This window comes from Cavia porcellus, unplaced genomic scaffold, assembly GCF_034190915.1.
Source record: "Cavia porcellus strain 051 isolate PalLab524CR breed Dunkin Hartley unplaced genomic scaffold, mCavPor4.1 scaffold_23, whole genome shotgun sequence".
NCBI lineage: Eukaryota > Metazoa > Chordata > Mammalia > Rodentia > Caviidae > Cavia > Cavia porcellus.
In genome coordinates, this window is record NW_026947506.1 from 31494175 (window position 1) to 31516418 (window position 22244).

The window sequence follows — 22244 nt, forward strand, 5'->3', positions numbered from 1 at the left end:
CCACCAGAAAAAAGGGGAAACAGGAAAACACTCACTACACAAAGAACCTATAGCTTGGTCCAACTTTCAGACATTTAACAACTTCACAGAGGGTTGTGGATAAAACTACAGAACGCAGGTTGTGTGTAAACAGTTCCAGTTTATTGGGTGTGGCAGTAAGGATTCCTGCAGCCATGGAAAGTGCTTCTTACAGAACAGCTGGCTTGGGCCACACAAGAAAAGGAACAGTGCAGATTTCAGTTCTGGGTCCTACACAGGACCACAGCAATCCTTTTCTTTTATGGCCTTAAGCCCAGCAACACACCACCAGAGCTTGCCGGGCCTGACAGAAATGTGCCCAGCACTTCCTGCAGGTAGTCACCTCCCTCTGGCCACAGGGCCATCAGCCAAGACCACAGCTGAACACCTCCTCAACCTTCCTCACCAGGACAACACGACATTGCATATCATGCCTCATCTCCTGCGAGGATGGTGCCCAGCATCCTTCCATCGGGCCAGGCCATAGTTGGATACACAGGCTGAGCAGCAGGAGAGCAGAAAGGGAGTTGGGACCTCCACCCTGGAGTTAGGAGCAGGTTTCCTGGAGTCAAAGCTGAGCAGACTCTGCCAGCCTGGGCCAGGGGTGCTGCACAGGTCCCTTCCTAAAGCACCTAGGGGTGGGACATGGCAGACAGCAAGTAAGGAAGCTTCTGTCCACACATACTCTTAGGGCACAGGAGCTCCCACAGGGCATGCAGACTGTCATCCTCTCCATCCCACTGCTGTGAGAGGCCACCAGGTACACAATCATATCACTCTCACCCCTGGTCCCTTGCCAGTTTTTAAAAGATAAAAGTTTGTTTTGGCCAGGCATGGTGGTATACACATATAATTCCAGCTGTTCACGAGGCTGAGGCAGGAAGATCAAAAGTTTGAGGCCAGTCTGAACAATTTAGCAAGACCCTCTATCAAAGAGGGTACAATTTTTAAAGACCAGCTGAGGGTGTAAATCTTTGCTTAGCACGTCCCAGGTGCTGGATTCACTCCCCAGTTTCTCTGTCACACACAGAGTACATGTTGAAGGCATGCTAGGAATGTCTTTTGCCAACAGCCCATGTGAGAAGTGCGTGCCTCCCCAACATGGAGACATGCCCAGGCCCCAGGGCCTCCGCTCAGCAGCATGACAGAAGGCCTTAGGGTCAGGGCTCCAGGAACAGTCGGGAGAGTAGCTCAGGGCCACACTGCGAAGGGACGATGTAGGCATGAGCCACCCTGAACCACAGGACAGTCTGCTCTCTGGCAGCCCTATAGCAGGAAGGCATGGGCAGTCTGCACATCCACATGGCAGGAGCAGCACTGAATCACAGCTATCACATCCTCCCAGTGGATCCCACGCAGCTATCTACCAGAATAAGGTGGCCCGGATTCACTCTGGCCCACAGGGCTCAGAGCCAGCCAGGCCTTCCTCCACCCTGAGAAAGTCACTGGGTAGCAGGCAGGAATCACAAGATGGGAGAACTTCAGAAATGTTGCATGCCTCTTCCCAGTCTTTCCCTGGCCATCAAGGACAGGGCTCAGTGACACCTGAGCCAAACAAATACCCTACATGTCCAGTTTGGAAGGAATGAGAACAGCCATCACTCAGACCTGACCCCACAGAGCACGAGACCAGCTCCAGCAGGCAAGAGGGGTCTTCAGAAAACGAAAATGGTTGCAAAGGCTCAGCCCAATGATGCTGCCCTTCAAAGCCCAGCCAGCAGTCTCCCTACCCCACACCTGCCCCCTGGCCCACCTCTTAAGCCTCAGTGTCCCACAGTCTAGCCTCCAACAGTGGCCACCAAGAATATTAAAGAAACAGCATCTTCCAGCCTCAGGCAGGCAGGCAGAGCCTCCTTGCCATCACCCCAGGGATCTCAGTGCTCCTGATCTTACATTCAAGAAGCCCTCAGCATCATGTGTGTGCAGAGGGCAGCTCGGGACGTGCAGCCTGCAGGCAAGCCCCAGCCCAGTCTCTGAAGACACACGCAATGCGCTAGAGCCTTTCTGCATCAGCTGGCCTCCCTGCCTTGCCTTCTGTTCTGATGCACATAGCAGTGGCCCAGCCAGCTGTGCTGGGGCCCCAGTCCACAGTACAACCTTTCCCCATCAGCGACAGGCCATATACTTGTCTGATAGCTACCTGCCCATGGGACAGTCCTGCCTGCCCTTTCCCCTACTTGGCTGACCCCTGCTCCAGGTGAGAGCCCACTGGACTGCTGTGTATCTAAGCACTCCCTAGGCATGACCTGCAGTATGGGAATAATCCTTACCCCCCACCCAACTCTAGCCCTCTGGAAAAAATCCCAGAGAATTTCATCTTTTCCAATGGGCCCACAGACAACCAAGCTGGTCAAGGGTACAGCCTCCCACCCAGGAATGGGACAGAGGCAGCTGGCTGTGCCCCAATGGCCCTGGACAACATGAGCTCCTCTGCTTCAGTCCCTCCAGGCCCCAAGGGGCAGCAGCCGCCATCCAAAGGGAATCAGCCAGGGACACACCATTTGCAAAGAGGTTTTAGTGAGTCACAGGGAGCTCTGCTGTGGCCTTGGGCACTAGTGGGGACATAGGCTGTCCTCTGCAGGGGACCGTGGTGGAGTCAGCGCACTGTGGGGTCCAGAAAAGAGACAGCTGAGCTTCGGTTTCAGGTCATTCCACACCTTGCTCATCTGCAGAAGAGAAAGACCCCCAATGAGAAAGGCACCACCTCGCCTACCTGAGACATGCCTGCTGCAGGTCTGGAGCCAGCAGAGGGCCCACGGTGAGTCACCCTTCCAGCCCCCCTGGGCCATGACCACAGCTACTGCAAGTGAGGGCATATCAGCCCATCCCATCCCTCAGTGGGGAACCACTCATCCCCAGTCCCACATACAGGACCAAAAGGCCATTATCTGATTCATACAGAATTTTAAGAAATGAGATTGCCAGCACTAAGTGAGGCTGAGGCAGGAGGATCAAATGGGCAAATTTGATTCAAAATTTTAAAAATTTAAAAAGGGATTAGGAATGCAGCTGAATGGTAGAGCACCTCTGAGTTCAGAGGAAGGAAGGAGTGGGAGTTCACTCCCAGCACTGGGTCCCACGGCTTTGTAACTGGCCTTCTGCCTGGTCTAGCAGGTCTAAGCCCAAGGCCACATCCACCAAGTGAACAAGACAGAGGACCTAATGGCCTAGCAAGCACTTTCACATCTAAACACGGTGGGCATCAGGGAGGCCTGGCCATGAGCTGGGGGTGGAGACTCCTATGTGACAGGAGGGCTCATGTGACAACAAAAGAGCAGCGTGTGGGATGTGTCAGTGAGGTCCAGCCACCAGTAAGATCCAGTCTCAGTGCTGGGAGACAAGATTAGCGAGTCACTGGCCATAACTGCTCACAGTTCCATTCATGACCACATTCTGGCTGAATGCAGCTCTCCCACCGCCAGTCAAAACAGGCCTTCACTGATAGCACCAGCCACCCAGATGACCAAGCCTGGACCAGGTCACCAAGATGTCACCTTGACTTCCTGACCTTTCTACTCTCCTTCCATGGTGTCAATCTGACTGCCTTTGGGATTTGCTCTATGACTGGTGAAGCATAGTTCTGGGTGCGTCTGGTGGTCACAGAGGTGTGGCCCTGGAGTCTCGGTCTAGTCTGGTCCCCGGCCCTTTCCTCGCTGGTGTTCTTCTCCTGATCTGCCTTCTGGCCTCCATGAACTAAGCAGCTTTTCTCTGCCACATCCTTCTGCCATGAGGTATCATGCACAGAAACCATAAGCAAATTAAACCTCTTCTCCTTTAAGCTGTAGATGTCAAGTATTTTATCCAGGGACAGGAAAGCTAACACAGCTTCCTCTCCAACCCACTGTTACTGCCTCCAGTGAGGCCTGCATTTCCCAAACTGCCTGAAGGCACCCCCACATCCCTATAAACCTACAGAGCATCATGACGTATTTCACCAGGGACAGAAACACTGCTCATAAAAATACATGGAGGCTGTGACCTTCAGAGAGAATTAATGGACAAAATGCAAAAATGTCCTTTGGCCTAGGGATGCTATGAAAACTACCAGGCACTGTACGTACCAGGAACTCCAGTAGGACGAACTTCTGCCTCGGGCTGAGATGACTGCTCGCTTGAACAGTGGCGCTCCTGCCACGGGGCATCCTACTCTCAGCATAGATCCCTGAGACCTTTCCCCACTGAGGCAGCCCTGCAACTCAGCTCCATATATCTGGCACAGACACCCCAGGCGGTCCTAAGCTCTATGGCAGGGCTAGACTGACTGCTGACTGGTCAGTTCTAATTACTCCCAACTGGTTTGGCGACCTCCATCTATCACCCCACTCCAACCAGTGCGGTGAACTTTCTGAACTGTAGGTCTGAGTTCATGTGACTTATTGTCCCCTGATCTCCCGGGGCTCTAGACAAGCAATGGCCAATGTATGAGGTCCCTACTCACTGCCCTACTTCTCTGTGCATCCTGGCTGACAAAGACACTAGAATCAGCTTGTGCCCAGAACCAGTCACAGATGCCCAGGCCAATCTCAGGAAACTGGCAAAGCCACACTGTTTGCCATTTTTCCATAGGAAAACTGAGCTGCAGAGGTCAGGAGAAACTGCAGCATTCATGCAGAAGGACTTGAGAACAAGATAAATGAACTCTGAGTCTGGCCTCCTCCCCTGTTTCGATGGGCTGGAGGCGGCCACACACAGGTGTATCTTTTTAGGAGGTGACTATGTTCCCAGTGCCAGCAGAAGGCATTACTGATCACTTGAAAAGGAAGATAGCCAGGGACCATCAAAATGAGGAACTGTGGGGGCTACAGTAGGGCTAGGAAAGAGGAACAGAATGAAAAAAGAAAAAAAAACCAGCTTTCTGACTGTACTGGGAGATTGAAGCCAGAGCACTGGCACTGAGTGACGTCTCTAACTCTTTTTATTTTCTATTTTGAGAAAGGGTCTTGCCAAGTTCCCAGGCTCAAACTTTTCAATGCCTCATCCTTCCAGAGTGCTAGGATTACAGGCATGTGCCACCATGGCTGACTATCAATCATTTTTAAGTATTGCCTCAGTTCACAAGTATTCTAGGCTGTCTGGAGATGGACAGACACATGCTGAGAAGGGTGAACAAAGAACCAGAGATGCACCCTGGAGTCCTCAACTCTAGGTCATTCACACCCAGAGACTGTCCCTCAGGACAGTTCACAGCGTCATCTCTCTAGGACTGGAGGAAGCTGAACACAGGTTTCCACAGACATAACCAGTTGCACATACTCCTAACCATTAAACCTGTCTCTCAGCACCCTTCCTCTCCACCATTTGCCTCCTCTGACTTCTCCAGTCCTTCTGGAAGGGAAGAAACTATTCGTTTCTGGGCTCTCTCTGCTCCTCCCACTAAGAACCATGAGAACAATTCCAGAATTAATTATCATTCTGGCCACAGAACGGAGACTGGCCACAGACTAGGAGATCTGAACAAGAACTGTGTTTTAAGGCCCCAGCTGACATAAATAACTTTCCGAGGTCTCTGGCTGTAGGGGCTTGTAGTGGTTGCAGGACTGGGGAAGGGCAGCTGGCAACAGGAAGGCACTGGCACAGGCAGGGAGGGGCAGGTGGGCCTCACCTCCTTGTGTCCCTGAATCTGAGAGTTCACGAAGGCCCCAAGGATATGGGAGGTGAGGGGAAGGTACACGTGGACCAGCTGCGTTTCCTGATGCAGGCAGTACAGAGAGAAGTAGTTGCGAAGCTCCATGGTCTGGATCACATTCTCTTGCTGCAAGGAGAAGACAGAGCCCCCTATGCTCCTGGCCCAGCAGAGGCCGGAAAGAGGGGCCTGAGGCCCACATACACTGGCTGCATGAGCCCAGGCTCAGCCAGCTCTGCATAGCCACTACAGCAAAACCCCAAGGAACCAAGGCCAGACCCATAGCACTGCGAATGGGAGGGAAGCATGTCCCAGGGGCCCCACCCCTCCCACACCCACCTCCACGATGCGGGACTCAAGCTGCTCCACAGACTCAGGCTCACAGTTCTGCACGGCAGCACTCATCATCTGCCTCTTCATCAGGCCATACTTGTGCAAGGCACGCTGGTGCTTGTGCAACACACCCTTCTCATGTCGCTCGCACAGGTCCTGCAGAGAGGAACATGCATTTGCCACTGCACCTACTCAGAGGGACCCAGAACCAAAGAAATGTGAAGCCTTCTCACTGTACCAACTTTAGGACTTCCCCCCTTCCACTGAGAAAGCACCAAGCTCTACCAGAACAGGAGGTGGCGGCCAGGACACGGACGCAATCAGGGGTTCTGGAAAACAGGCTGTTCACACCTCACTCAACAAACAGCCAAGGAGCAGAGTGGTTCTGATTCAGGCCAGGCCCTGCTCAGAGCCACTGACACATGCTAGTTTGTGTGGGGACTCACAGAACAGAACACCCTAGGCCCCAAAGCAAAACCCTATGTACAGTAAGCCTACGTTGAAAGGGGCATGGACTCGAGAGCCAGGATAGTGCCAGACCTCAGACTACAAATGCTACTCAGTCTCAGACAGCAAGTGACTGGCCAGCAGAAGACTGAGAAGCCCTGAAGACAAGACTCACTGGCATCAATGCGTGGTTCCTAAATAATCACAATCAGAAACCTCAAAGGTGTCAGCACCAGGCTTAGAAGCCATGTGCTACCACCTTATTCAGAGGTAGCAGAATGAAATGCCATCTAGAACGTTCTCTGTAAGCACTGGGCTGGCCCACTTTGAGCACAGCAACAAGAAGAGTCCTTCAGTGGAAGGAAGCCCTGGCTCCCCAAAGCCATCTAGGACAATTCATCCTGCACAGATGCTCTGCTCAGAAAGCTTCCCTGCCTTGAGCTGAGGGTAACCTGGAAAGTCCACCTGCTCCTAGGTGAACTCCCTGCTGGGCCAGGCATCCAGATTCTGAAGGAGAACCTGACTTTCAGTCACACACACACACACATCCATAGCTTCTCATGCCCAGGGCAAGCCACCTCCCCCCATTCTCAGCAGGGGGAAAGCTGCAAGGGTGCAGGCCAGCTGTGAGGAGATATCAGCAGGCCATAGAAGATCCATCTTCCCTTCAAGGCCCTAGCCCTCCACTCCTTGTGGTTCTTGGAGCTATACCCTTGAAGGATCACAGGGTGATCCTCAAAAGCTCTGCCCCTGCCCATGGAGCAACCCAGACTCACTTTATAGGCCTGAAGCAAATCCAGGAAAAGGTTCAGCTTCTCCACCACATCATTCTCTTCTTGTTTGCCCTAGGAAACAAAGATGAGTTATTCAACACAGGCTCACACAGGACTGGAGACTGCTGGGGGACTCTCCCGCTACTGTGCAAGGCCTGGCAGACCTATCTTACGAGAGCTACCAGCCCATGCTGCAAAAGGGCTCCCTCTCTGCATGACAGCCCCTACTCCAAGACCTTCTGGCTCTGTAGAGCCAAAAGGTTCCTGCCACTTAGTCTCACACCTCCAGCAACCTCTGATGCTAGCCAACAAGCTCCAAGGAATCAGAGGTGTATACTATAGCTGAGCATTGTGGTATACCCTGTAATCACAGCACTCTGGCCAGAGGCTGAGGCAGGGCAAGCCCAAATCAAGCCCAGCCTGAAAACTTGGTGAGACATAGTCTAAAAATTTAAAAAAAAAAAAAAAAATGGCTGTGATACAGTTCAGTGTGCCCCGGGTTCAATTCCTACTATCGCACACAGACAGAAAAAGAAAGACCCATGCTGCCATCACTATAGAGAGATCAGCCCCTATTCCAAGCCTCACCTGACTTGCTGGTATATTTACATCTCCTAATGGGCATGGGGAGAACAAGACCAGTACAAGTAAAACCAGAATTAGAAAGATAGCCCCAGGATGCCTTCATTGTACAGCAGGGGAGGGTTGGAATTCCAGCTGATCAAAGTCCTAAACTAGTTTCATGTAAAAATTCTACTTCAATACACTCAAAGACAGTGAGGAATACTCAGGAAATAGAACTTCTCCAGACAGCAAATCTCAAAAAGGAATCTGTGAAACATCAAAGAACTACTGAGCTAGGGAAAACCTCACATGACAAACTCTCCACTACAACAGAAGCCTGGGCCTCATCTCCTTCATCAAGCTGGAAGTACAGAATGAGAAAAGGTCTGGAAAAAAAAGGGCGTGACTTTCACCTCATTCTCTGAGAAGCCAAGATCTCAGCACCCTGCTGGAGGCTCCCTGCAGAGAGTGGCCAGGGCTGATGCCTTGCCACAGGAATGATTTGGCTTTTGTTTACATATGAGCCTGGAGTTACATGTTTTAATGATCTAGTCCAGCCCCTTTGTATTTCATTGGTGGGGAAACTGAGGCCCAGACAACAACGTAACTGGAGCCAAGTCACAGCACAGACACTGCAAGTACAGATCCCTGCCCCAAGAATCCTGCCTTATCCAGGCAAACTCTGGCTCCTCATCCTTGGTCTTCTCCACTTTGGAAAAGGGGCACCCACAGACCCAGAGAAGGAACAGACCCAGTGCAGACAAAGAAGGCACCAACACCACCCTAACCTCAGTTTCTAAATGGAATACATGGGCACCAGGAACAGAAGAAGAAAAAGACTCCCCAGACCAGCAGAGATCAAAATCTCTCTTCTGTGTGACACAATATCTGCATCTGCACACCCAACCCCCAGCAAGCAAAGCCCCCAGATGGCCAGCAGGTGGATCCAACACACAGACAATGGAGTGCCACAGCCCAGGCAGGGACATTAATTTATTTATAACTATCTACTTACAGACTATGTCCCCCAAAATAGACAAGCTGATACTCTCAAAATCAGGTGGCAGCTTTATAACATAAAAGCCCCAGATGAGCCCTTTAAGTGTGACATAACTACCACAGCTTCAAATGAGTCCCCAACAACTACCAGGTTCTTTGTAGATTTATAAATACAGATCCTGCTGAATAGCTGCAGCATGCTGGAGTTTGAGTGTCAGTGTGAGGGGAAGAGGAAGGCTCTCTGGGTGTCGAGTGGGAGGAGGAGGGAGAGGGAGGCTCTGGATGTCACTGGGAGGAAGGCAGAGCCTCTTGATGCTGGGAGCTTAGTTATTACTCTGATGAGTTCAGTCACCATGTTATTCTGTACAACGGGAACTATCTGGCTACCCAAAAATATGCCCTGAAGCCCATGACTATAGTTTCAAGGACAGATTCCACATCAGGCAATCCAGCAAGTCCCTGTCTTGAAAAATAAGAAGGGCTTGGGCCGGGGATTTGTCTCAGTGGCACAAGTGCATGCCTGGCAAGCACAAGGTAATGAGTTCGATCCCCAGTAACATTTTAAAAAATGTAGCTCAGTAAAAAGGTCTTGTGTTCATGGGCTGGGGATTTGGCTCAGCGGCAAAGCAGGCAGTCGTGAGTTCGATCCTTGGTACCGATAAAAAACAAAAAGACAAAAAAAAAAAAAAAAAAAGGTCTTGTGTTCAATCTGCAGAACCACAAAGGGGGAAAAATTACCTTCTAGTCTCCAAAGTCAACACTCAAGAAACTAGAACCCAGAATGCTTCCGCCCCTCACAGCCTTCTCCCAAGCACACCTGGCTCATGCAGAGTGGCCCGGAACAGATGGGAACAGGCAGAACCTCCTCAGAGGGATTGGTGACCACTCAGAGCTCAAAACTGTGAGACCCACTGAGGGACAGCACGTCCTGCACAGGGGACAGATGCCATGAACGAGGCCACTCACCTGTTGCGCAGCTTTGTCTGCCAGCACTGCAAACTCCACAGATAGGCCCTTCATAGCCTGCTTTAGTGAGGCCCAGGTGCTCAGGTGCAGGGTGGCCCAGGAGGGCAGTGGGGTCATGTCAGACCCTAAGGCACTGTGGGAAGTGAAGCACACAGGCAGAACATACTCACGAGCATGTCCTGCCCTCAGCTCAGCTCCTAAAGGACAGCCAGGGAACACAGAGAACAGGGAGGAAAGCAGGAAGCAGGGCGCCACCCCAGGTGCAGTTGAGACAGGAGAGAACATCCTGTGCCCCTGAAGACAGAGGGAGCCCTGCCAACCCCAGGTGGCTCCTTCTCCAAGATTATGATACGTGTCACCATCTAATCCCTACACAGGGAACACCACAGTGTGGGAAAGTAGGCGAGAATGCATATGGCCCAGCTGAAATTCCCAGCTTTTCCTCCTGCATATGATACCCTACTTGTCTAGTCCACTTCCTGCCCATGTGTAGGACTGCCATTCCTTCAGGAAACTTGGTGTGACCATGGCGCACCACCACCGGCAGACTCTGTCACCAGAGACCCAAGAGCCACTTGCCTCAGTTCCTTCCCGAATATGAGAAGATCAGCTGCATTGTCAATGGCCCTGGATGCAATTCGCTCGGCCCGGTCTCGCAGCTTGTAGAAGCTGTTGTACAGGTTTCGAATAAGCTCCCGGCTCATGGCAAACTGCGTCTGGATGTCAGTGGGGAGGAAGTCCTGCCAGGTAAGAGGAGAGACCACAGCAGCCCGAGTGTGAGACAGGCTGGGCCTGGTTTCAGGGCCACTGACAGAGTGTCAAGCAAGAAGAATGGGCAGTGGATCTCGCCTGATTCCTGGTGCACAGCAGAGGCACAACACCACCGTGTAGGGTTGGAATTACTGTATCTTATTAAGAGGAGGAAAAATACTCAAGAGCAGTAACCTACCTTGGCCCTAGTAGCCAGCTTACAGTTCAGGAATTCATCCCCAACACCCTGGGCTGCTTCCCTAAGCTTGTTCTGCACATCCTGCAAGAGGAAGGAGACAGTTGCACTCTGTTCCCAAGGCACAAATGCTGACACCAGGCAATCGCGGGGCCGATGTGTCAGCAAAAGCCAGTGGTGTCCCTTGTGAAGGAAGACCCACTTCCTTATGTCTGCTTTGCCCTCAGAATTCCAGAATCCCTTCGGCATGCTCAGATTTTCTTCAGTTAAACGTTAACGACAGGAAAGCCTGACTTACTGACAGGCACATGACCAAGGGCCCAGCCCTGGTCCAAAAATAAGGCTTTTCTCCAAAATCAGACTCCATCCATGAGTGAGGGGCAACACTGTCGCCACAATGAGGGACACCACGATTTGTCAAACCCTTCAAGAGTCAAAAAGAGCAGGAAGGGAACCCAAGACTTCTTCCTGTGGACAGACTTCAAGCCAGGGAGCCAAGGCCTGGGGCAGCTGGCAGGCAGAGGAAGGGTAGGCCCTGATCTCGAAGCCTGGCATTCTGAACAGAAGCCTCCTGGGCAAAGCCAACCTTGAATACATAAAGAGTATCGAGGAATTTCAGAATTTCAGGTGTACTCTGAGGATCATCGGCCTCAAGTGTCTCATTTTAACAACAACAACAAAAACTGAAATACTACCCACCCCACACTTATAATCCCACCACTGTGGAGGCTGACGCATGAGGACCCCAAATTTGAGCCCAGCCTGGGAGACTGAGCAACTTACCAAGACCCTGTCTCAAAATTAAAAAAAATAAATAAATAAAGGACCAGGGATGTAGCCCAATGTAAATGCCCTGAGTTCAAGGTTCAACCCCCTAGAGATCTAGAGAGACAAGATTTAACCACAAAGAGATCTAGAGAGACAGAGAGAGAAACAGAAAGAATGAAATAGAAGACAGAAAACCCAGGTGTGGTGTCATATGTCTGCAATCCCAGGACTTGGGAAGCTGAGGCAAGAGGATCATTGTAAGTTTGAGGCTAGCCTGGGCTACATAGAGAGTTCAAAACCAACCTGAATTACATGGCAAGACCCTTTGGAAAGAAAAGAACAAAACAGAAAAAAAAGACAAGATTCCAGGTGCCTAGAATCCCAGCACTCGGGAGGCTGAGGCAAAAGATCACCTGTGGTACGTAAGAAAGTTCAAGGCCAGCCTGTACCACACCCTGTCTCAAAAATAAAAGAGAGAAGAAGGAAAGGAAGAGAAGAAAGGGGGAGGGAGGAAAGGGGAAGGGGAAGAGGAAGAGGAAGGGGAGGCAGGCAGGCAGAGGTCCAAAGAAATTACAGGGAACACTCTATCCATGGAAAGGCAGAGGACAGCTGAGTTTAATGGCACAGAATGGAGGTGTCAGTCCCTCTCTGCATTCCACCTCCTTATCTTCTGCCTGGAGCAAAGCAGCTCCTAGGTCTTATCACATCCCTCCCCTGGTGGATCAAGAGTTCTGCTCCACCCTGGGGTCACAAGGCACATTCCCTGCTGAGGCAGAGGATCACAAGTACCTAGTGACCGTCTCTTATGGGTTAACAGGCATCTGGAGTGTCACGCAGGGAACTTCCTACAGAGGTCAGAGGAATGGAAGCAATGGTCAGGCAGACTCTGCCTGGGTCCTGCATCCCCTCCCTGCAGCCAGTAAGGGGTAAACTCTGCCCATGTCCTGCATCCTCAGCCCTGTAGCCAGGTATGGGGCAGGGGTAGGTGGCTCCCAGTGGGCTATGCTTCTGTCCTGTGTCTTCCACCCTACAGCCTTGTAAGGAATAGGGTGTAGGCAGCCCCCAATGGACTCACCTGTGTCCTATATCCCTGTCCTATAGCCTGGCAAGATGCTGGGGGACTCTGCTTGTGTTCTGGATCCTACCCTATAAGCTTGGTAAAGGGTGGTGTACAGCTGCCCCCAATACCCATCCAAGAAAGGGTCCCTACAACAGGAGAATCCAGTGGTTCCTTCCTGCTGGAGACTCCCCTTCTGTACCCAACCCTGGCAGCAAGAAAGCTCCATCCCAGAACCTCCCTGCCTGAAAGGGCTGGCAATACCCCCCCAACCCAAACATATACTGGGAACAGAAGCCTGGCTTCATCTCTCAGCTCCCACGGGGCTGTGGACAAGAAAGAAAGGAACTGCTGATCTAACTCCTGGCAAATGTGCGTGGGGATGACATTTCCCAGACAGGGATCTACATCCCATCTCTGCTGAGGTGGCTCAGCTGTTTCTTCAGTGGTTCTCAGTCAAAAGGGGCCTTTTTCTTCTTTCAGTAAATACTTATTCACTTTTGCAGTCTCTAGTTCATCCAGAGACACTCCAAACCATCTGCTCTCTATATATCAGCTCTCAATCCCCAAAGCGAGCAATTCCACACCATACACGAAATCCTCCATAGTCAGAACCAATGATGCCTTTAAAAATCATAGCTGAGCTGCCACTTAGAAAGGAAGGAAGCCATGCATTGTCAATCACAATGAAATGAACTCTTTCCAGGGATCCATATAGGAGGTTCAAGACAGAGGAGAGGGAAAAAGAAAGATGACTCAAGAAGAAGAATGAACCCCAGGAACTTCAGAACCCAGCCCAGAGGGGACCCGCCACAGGACTGGGACACTTACTGGGCCACTGAATGAGAGGAACAGCTTGAGGGTGGCATCCTCAGAGAACGGGGGGTGCCTGGCCACCAGGTTGATGAAGCGCTTCAGGGCTCTCCTCCGGCCCTCGATGAATTCCCTGTCAGCTGAAGAAAGGTACGGGGTCATCATCACAGAGCCGGCCGCACTGAGAGCCTCCGCACAGGCTCCCAAGCACCTTGGCATTGAGGTCAGCAGAATCCTGTGGCTGGCCATGGGCACCAGGCAGGCCACACTCTAGACAGAGTCTGGGGATACAGAGAAGCAACACAGCCCCACTTCGGTGTTCCTTCCCATCTTCAGAGGGTTCAGGAACTTCCAAAGAGAACTGAGATCAGTTTCAATAAAGACTATTGGGCTGAGCATGGCAGCAGAATACCAGTAATCCCGCCTCCTCAGGAGGTTGAGGCAGGACGACTGCAAGTGTGAGGCTCCCCTGGGCAACTTTAATGAGACCCTGTCTCAAAATAAAAAGGAGTCAGCACCAGTGGCACACACTTGTAATGCCAGCACTCTGGAAGACTGAGGCAGGATCAAAGGCTCAGTCCATCCTAAGCAATTTAAAGGGATTTGGTGACTACTGTCTCAAAGGGAGAGGACCTGGGGACATAGGTCAGTGGTAAGAGTGCTTGCCTAACACAGACAGACCCCTAGGTTCAATCCCCAGTACCATACAAACACAAAAAAATACTGGGATCCAGGTTTCATCTGGGTTTTTTTGTTTGTTTGTTTTGAGAAAGGTTTCGTTGTATTTTCAGAATAGACCCAAACTCCTAGGCACAAGTGATCTTTCGACCTCAGCCTCCCAGATAGCTGCCAACAGGTATCCACACTACACCTGGCTTTTGGGAATCAAGTCTGATTCCTCACCCTGATCATCTACACTGAATTTATCTACAATCCCTTTCTGGCACCTGTCTACCAACAAATAGTTGTGCTACATTGATAAAGTAACACAACTCAAGTTTCTGATTCCCTTAAAACTTCACTCTGTAACAGATCTAATTATTAACTGCTGTTATTTGGAGGAAGTATTTTCACTTCTAGGGAAAAAATGTTTTGATGCATTAAGGATCTTCAAGTCTGACCACAATGGTCAGAAACGGTCTTTAAAATATTGTAAGTTATTGAAAAACACAGTCAGATGAAGCCATCTTCCTCCTCAAGACCTGCAGCTGTGGCTGAGTAGAGGCTGCACTTGGGCCCCAGGTTGAGAAGGGTGCCTGTGATTAACCCGTTGACTACAATGTGAGGTGCGAACACCGTCACTTGGCCCCATCCAGCCTCTGCTCTCACCACTCAGCATTCCTTGTACTGTCACCATAAAGGCCACAACAGGCTGCCCCACAGTGCACAGGTGGGGTAGGAAAAACACCTTGTTAGCAGACACTGACTTACTCCGTGGCCAGCAAGAATGTTATGTCCATAGTGAGAGATTCCAGAAACACCAGAAATTGGACCACAGAGAATTCTCAAGTTTTGCCCCCTCAAGCACACAGCTGCTTCAGGGTGGCTGGAAAACGGCAGAAAGTAAGCTGGCTGGCTCTGGGCACTGGTCTGCCTCAGAGTTTATTCAGATTTAGAGCTACGTGGGAAAATCAGTGAGATCCCTGTGCTCTGGAACCCCATGAGGAACAGGCCAGTCTAGGTCTCTGCAGGCTGCCTGCGACCTCTCACCTTCCTAGTGTAATCCAGAGCCACAAGGAACATGTGGCAGCCAACTGCACAGTTTCGCCTCCTGTAAGACAGAGCTGGATTCCCACTCACATCTGCACGTGTCCTCTTCCAGTTTGCCCAGTGCAGCCCAGCACCCATTTCTTGGGGTCTCATGACTTTGTGAAAGCACAAGAAACCAACTGTGATCACACAAGCAAATGGGTCCTGGCCACCGTCTAGGAGCTCTAGTGGGCCTGGTCCTGTGCCTGTGGAGACCAGGTTCCTTCTCTCACACTGGGACAAAGAGGGCCTCTGTACAAGTCATCTGTCCAGCCAGAAAGCACTGGTGGGCCAAGAAAGACAGGGCCTCAGTCACAGCAGTGATCTCATGATGGCCAAGGGGCTCATAGGCACTGCGGCCTTGCAGCCAGCTCTGTTCAGGAGTCAGGGCAAGAGTGATGTCCTATCTACACTGGGGTCCATCACTGCGCCATCTGAGTGGGCAGCTCAGCCCCGCCCATACCTGGGCCCCACAAACCTGCTTACCTCCCAGCATCCTCTTGGGCGGAAGGGCTGGCACCATGCGATACGGGAACCTGTGCAGCAGCATTTCGTGGAAGACCACAAAGTCATTGTACCGACGGCACACGGAGGTCTTGAAGCGCTGTGAGGAGAGGGTCGGTGCTCGGCCTGGGTATCACAGCCTTTTAGCATCCCCTGCCCTACCCCCTGCCACTCCACAGCACCCACGTGACTTCCTCTGTCCCCCAGTTTCTCATCCCCTCTCACCAGGCCTTCACCAGAAGGACGATTCTTAGAATCCCTTCACTTCCAACATACAACTGCTAATGTCTGGGTGACTCTGTCCTGACAAGACTCCCCAGGGAGCTGTCCCTCTCAGATGGGCCCTGCCCTTCCCTCCAAGGCCAGCAGAACAGTTGTGCATTCTCTGCTTCACTGATGACAGCACCAGCATTACTCCCAACTGCCGAACATGTGAGCAACCATGCAAGCACAAATTGAGCCTGAATGCCTGTAACCCCACACTCTGGAAGGCTGAGACAGGAGGATTCCCAGTTTGTCTTATCCTGGACAACCTAGCAACTTAGTGAGACTCTGTTTCAATATAAAAAAATAAAAAGTGCTGACATGTACCTTATTGTGAGGGCCCTCAGTCTAATCCCCAATACTGACACCAAAAAAAAAAAAAAAAAAAAAAAAATCAACAGGGATACAAAATATGAAGGTGGGCATACCCACCTCTACCCAGGCCACACCCACATCACTCCTGCCTGTGTTCAAAACTTACTCGAAACAAGCAGGGCACACACAGATGAAACCTGCACCCAGCAGGCTGTCCAGAGGTCCCTGAGGGCAGGTGGAGAGTCCACTCAGGTGGCCTAGGCACAATGTCCTCCTCCTACACATGCGCACCAGGTAATGACCTACTTCAGGAGTGAGCTAGGACAAAGGCCGGCTCAGAGGAAAGCAGCAGCCTCCCACTCTCAGGAGGCCAGGCCTAGAAGCAAGCGCTGGTATTCTCCACCTCGGACCCCACACCAGCTTGGTCCCCAGGCCCCATCTGCCAGGAGAAGGTGAAAACTGAATGACGTCTGACAGTTGTGTCATCCCTGGGTGGTCTTGATGTGAGTTCTCCCAAACTCCACCTCCCTCTCTTGGCAGCAGCACCCCCAAGCCTTAGAATGGTTTAAGCATAGGATCTACCCCACTCTGAAGCCAGAGATGATGTTGCACACCTGTAATCCCAGCACTATGGGAGGCTGAGGCAGAAGGATCACAATTCCAGCCTGGGTAATCTAATGATTTATTGAGACCTTATCTCAAAATTCAAAAAGGGGCAGGGTATATAGCTCAGTGTGAAGGCCCTAAATTCAATCCCCAGTAGTACAAAAGAAAGACAGCCAAGCATGGTGGCACATGCCTATAATCCCAGCATTCAGGAGGCTGAGGCAGGAGGACCACTGTGAGTTCAAGGCCAGCTTATACAACATAGTGAATTCAAGCACAGTCTGAACTACATAGCAAGACTCTGTCTCAAAAAAACAAAAGACTCCAAAGACACAGGATCTTGAGGTACAATGGAGGCAAGGTGGACCAGACTATATGGCAGGGCTGGTGCTGGCCAAACCCAGATGTAGACATTCAAATTTTGTACAGCAGACTGACAGTGCCCCAGGGCATGGGCCATACCTGTGAGCCAGAGGCACAGACCCTCCCTCTCTTCCCAACACCCAAGCCAGTTCCTGTCCCCCACCCCCACAGCTGCACACAGCTGGCCGCTACCTGGCTGGACACCTCATACTCCACGTGCTTCAGGAAGAGCCCCTTCTTCTCAGGAATGAGCTCCACCTGCACACTGTCTCTGGCCAGCAGCTCCTGCAGAGTGAAGGACAGCAGCAACGGGTTGCCCTGCGGCATCTGCATTGACCTGGGGACCAGGTCCTCCCACTCGATGACGGGGAGTGCTGGCGAGCCTGTAGGAGAGAAGACACATGCCTGGTAAAGGCAGCTGCTTGGGACTCAGAGCCTCCCCACACCTGCACCAGCTGGGCACTGAATGCTGACCACTGCAGCCAGACCTCCCATCTGGCCAGGGACCCTCACTCACCCACCAGAGTCAGAGCCAACAGGTGTATCCCCTGCTGGAAAATTACCCACTACCCAGGAGCCTTCACCTGCTGCACATCTGCACATTTCACCTTGGCCTGACCAAGTCTAGTCTTCAACATGAGGGTCAGCAGACAACGTAAGTATTTATAGAGTATGTATGTGCAAATTAGAGTCTTCTCAGGAATGTCATCATTATGTACTATGCATGTACTATTAGAAAATGAAAACTGAAACAAAAGGACTATTTGATAGAAGAAGAGGTTCCATCAAAGGAATGTAATTTCTATATATCCCAGAGTCTTTAATTAACATGCACTATCTATTTCAAAGGCCAAATGACATATTAATCTGAAAAAAAGAGTTCCAGCACTCCGGGAAGGTGAGGAAGAAGGATCATGAGTTGGAGCCCAGGCTGGGCAACTTAGCATCAAGATCCTGCCTAAAAAAAAAAAAAGAAAGAAAGAAAGAAAGAAAGAAAGAAATTTTTTTTTTGTACCAGGAATTGAACTCAGGACCTTACAGGGTTTTGTTTTTTGTCTTTTGTCTTTTTGAGACAGGGTCTCACTCTGCAGTTCAGGCTGGCCCTGAGCTCACTTTGTAGCTCAGGCTGGTCTTGAACTTGCAACAATTCTCCTGCCTCAGCCTCCCAAGTGCTAGGATTACAGGCATGCACCAGACTTTGCCCTTTAAAAATGACTAGTGATATAGCTCAGCACAAAGGCCTTGGATTAAATCTCCAGTATTGGAGGGAGAAAAAAAAAACCCCACTCCCTATATGCTTACAGCTGTGATCAATACAAACTGAAAGCTATTAATATAGCCTCTTATGGAGACATCACTCCCACTTCATTCAGAAAGCACAAAGCAGGGAAACACCAGAGAGATTCGCTGCCTAACGAACGGCTTGCCACAAGATAAAACAAGCAGGACTGGGGATGAAGCTCAGTGACTCAACATACCCGTGTGGCAAGTGTGAGGCCCTGAGTTCCATTCCTGGTACCAAAACAAATAAAAGATAAAACAAGCACACAAGGAAATGAAGTTTAAAACTCAGTTTGGCTTTCAGTACAGGTAAAAACTGAAATAGGAAAAATGTTCTTGCTAGGTATAATGGTGATGAGCATCTGTATTCCCAGCACCCAGAGAGGCTGGGGCAAGAAGATCACAAGTTTACCCCAAGCCTGGGCGACTTGGTGAAACCTTGTGTCAAAATACAAAATTCAAAAAAGTGATTAGAGCTGTCACTCAGTGCAAAAGCCCTGGGTTCATTGTGTATTATTACTAACAAAACAAAACAAACACAAAATCATTGTTTGCAGGTAAAATGAACCCAGGGAAGGGGAGAAGGGAGTACTCTGGTCGGCACTGCTGTGAGCACAGCATGCAAGAAGTTCCCTTCTCCATTCCCCAGATGGTCTGCAGTGGTCGTCTGGTACCACTGGTTCTTAGAGCAGCTCTTCCACGTGGGGCTGGCAGTGTTCTAAAGCACATGGTGCCTGGTCCCGTGCAAATGACTCGGCACTGCACAGTTCACAAGGCAGCTGCATTACCTGCCCTTAAGGCTTAAGAAGAAAATGAACGGAAGATGCAAGGGGAACACCAGAGCCCTCATGAGGCCCCGCTGCAGCCTCCAGTCATGCTCTGTGCAACTGTGTTTCCAGCAGGCCAGTGCAAGGGCACAGGCACCTGCTTCTGCTAGAATCTGAATCCACAAGACACCATGGCAGAGCAGTTCACACACACAGCTCGTGCGGCACATGTGCATGTGTATACCTCTGCACATGAGGCAGAGGTATTTCTCGGGACACCCATGTATGCATATAGGGGCTACATAATGAATTCAAGACTCAATGATGGTACATAGCAAAACCTGATCAAGAAAAGGAGGGGGAGTGAAAGCAAGAAAGAAAAACGGGACGGAAGGAAAAAAGGAAAGGGGGAAGGAATAAAGAAGGCAGGCAAGCAAGAGAGAGCAGTAACAAGCAAGTGGGCATCTCTGGAACAAAGCAGAGCACTTTTTCTCTGAAGCACAGTATACGAGTATGGGAAACCAGGATATAATGAAATCTGAAAGTAGGAACTCACAGCACACCCCTGTAATCTCAGCATCCTGGGAAGCTGAAGCGAGAGTCACAAGTCCGCACTCAGCCCACACAACTTAGTGACTCAAAATAAAAATAAGTAAACAATGGACTGGGATTGTGCTCAGTGCAAAAGCGCTGAATTCAACAGCCTGTACCACAAAAAAAAACGGAAAAAGTAGTTTTACCTCAAAATATCTGCAAGTCATTTATCTCATCAGGGATTTATATCAAGAAGACAAACAACTCTTACAACTCACCTTTAAAAATGAAAACCGGGCTGGGGATTTAGCTGAGTGGCACAAGCACCCGCTGGCAAGTGCAAGGTTGTCAGTTCAATCCCTGGTACCACACACACACACACACACACACACAAACAAAACTAAAAATGAAAATCAATTTTGCAATGGGAAAAGGACTGTAAGTCTTCCAAAATGTACACGGGTCAAGAAAGCACAGGCAGAGATGTCCAGTGCCATTGTCCATCAGCAAAACACACATCCAGTGGCAGCAAGACACCACCAGTAGGACGGCACTAATGGGGAATTTTAAGACAATAACAAGACATGGCAAGGTTAAGGAAGACCCTCATGCTTGTTGGCAGATGTGGCAATGGTGTGTTATTGCCTTCAAAAACAACCTGAGGCCAGCCAGGGTTACACAGGCAAGTTTGAAGCCAGCCTGCACTACATAGTGAGGCCTTGCCTAAAAAGAAAGAAAGGAAACACTACCCATGTGTTCACTTGATCGGTGTTCAGAATAGTCAGAAAGCAGAAAAAACAAAACCAAATAAATAAAACATGATGCTTCCATCCAATGGCATGCTGCTCGGCCTGAAAAGGAGCCAAGGAGCATCATACCACCACGTGGATGAACCTGAAAAATGTGAAGGTAAGAAGGAAAAGGGCATAAAAGACCAAGGTGGTACACACTTGTAATTCCAGCACACTGGGAGGCTGAGACAGGAGGATCACATGTGTGAGCAGTTTAGTGATTGTTTTGAGACTGTCTCTCATAATAAAAAGGGCTAGGGATGTAGCTCAGTGAAAAGCCCTGGGTTCAAGGTTCAATTTCCAATGCTGCCCCAAACACACACATGTGCATACATAAAGATCATGGACAGGATGATCCCATCTATATGAAATATCCAGAAAAGGCAAATCTATAAAAATAAGAAGGAAATTACTGCTTGCCTGGGGCTGGGAGACGGGAATGGAGAGTTCCTGCTAAGGAGTAAGGGAGTTCTTTCTAGAATGATAAATGCTCCAAAGTTCATTATGGTGATGCTAGCACCACTCTGAATACAAAGAATACTAAAAATATGATGAATATACTAAAAGGACTGTACTGTAAACTTCACATGGGTGACTTGCATAGCGTGTAAGATAGTGTCTATATAAAGCTTTAAAAACACTCCAGGGCCTGGGGATTTAGCTCAGCGGCATAAGCACCTGTCTTGCAAGCAAGCAGTCGTGAGTTCGATCCCCGGTACCGATAAAAACGAAAAAGACAAAAAAAAAACACTCCAGGCTTGGTGGCACACACCTGTAATCCCAGCGCTCAAGAGGCTGAGGCAGGAGTATTGCTGTGAATTCAAGGCCAGCCCAGGGACCTTGTCTTCAAAAATAAAACAAAACACAAAGCAGATAACATCAACAAGAAGGGCAGAATGAGGCTCCAACCACAGCAACAACATGGCATGACTGACCCTAAGAATTCCAAAATTGACACAAGCCACACAGCAATGCTGGGCACACTTTCTGATGTCACTAACTGAAAAAAGGCCTATTGAAAGAGGGCAGGCCCTGAACCCAACTGAACTGGAGTCTACATGCTAAGAGGACAGCACTTGTAGGAGGGTCAGCCTCCCAAATTGCTGGGATTATAGGCATCTATCACCACAACCAGCCAGAAAATTATTAGCAACTACTTTGAAAACCTGTACTCAAAAAAAAACTGAAGAATTCAGAAGGAATGCATAGGTTCCCAGATAGATATCCATGAAGATATAAAAGCCCTGAATAACCCAATAATAGGCAATGAAACAGAAACAATAATAAAACCTACTAACAAAAGCCTAGGCTGTAATGGATTCATTGCTGAATTCCACAAGAACTTCGGAGAAGATCTAATACCACCACTCCTCAAATTCTTTAATGAACTTGAAAGGGAAAAAGTAGAGTATTCCCAAAGTCATTCCTGGGAAGCAAACATTACCTTAATTCCAAAACCAGACAAGGATCCAACCAAAGAAGAGAACTATAGGCCAATCCCTTTAACGAACATAGGGGTAAAAATCCTCAACAAGATCCTGCTAACAGAATGCAACAAATCATCGAAAAGATCACATATGATAAACAACATCCCAGGGATGCAAGGATGGTTCAACATACACGAAGTAATAATGTAGTAAGTACATCAGTGTTACAGTTTGGGTCCAGATGACCCCTCAAAGCCTCCTATAGTCATAGGTGGGGCTTTTTCAGATGTGTGATGCTGAGATTAAGGTTGTGTGATTACTGGATCAGGCGACTGA

At 49.9% G+C, this 22244-nt stretch overlaps 1 protein-coding gene across 3 annotated transcripts in view; it reads right to left on the bottom strand.

Annotated features, from left to right (window-relative positions):
* Window positions 1-119: 119 nt before the first annotated feature.
* The window catches only part of Snx8 (sorting nexin 8), a 51133-nt gene continuing 29008 nt past the window's right edge, over window positions 120-22244 (bottom strand). For all 3 annotated transcript variants that reach the window (XM_003470062.5, XM_013152633.3, XM_063234042.1), the window contains 10 exons: window positions 17301-17491; window positions 15543-15660; window positions 13326-13447; window positions 10673-10753; window positions 10303-10463; window positions 9724-9856; window positions 7198-7266; window positions 5981-6130; window positions 5621-5770; window positions 120-2684 (listed from right to left, as the gene is read on the bottom strand). In XM_003470062.5, coding sequence (XP_003470110.1) covers window positions 2571-2684; window positions 5621-5770; window positions 5981-6130; window positions 7198-7266; window positions 9724-9856; window positions 10303-10463; window positions 10673-10753; window positions 13326-13447; window positions 15543-15660; window positions 17301-17491 — 1289 coding nt within the window. In that variant the 3' untranslated portion in view covers window positions 120-2570. The remainder of the gene's footprint in view (window positions 2685-5620; window positions 5771-5980; window positions 6131-7197; window positions 7267-9723; window positions 9857-10302; window positions 10464-10672; window positions 10754-13325; window positions 13448-15542; window positions 15661-17300; window positions 17492-22244) is intronic.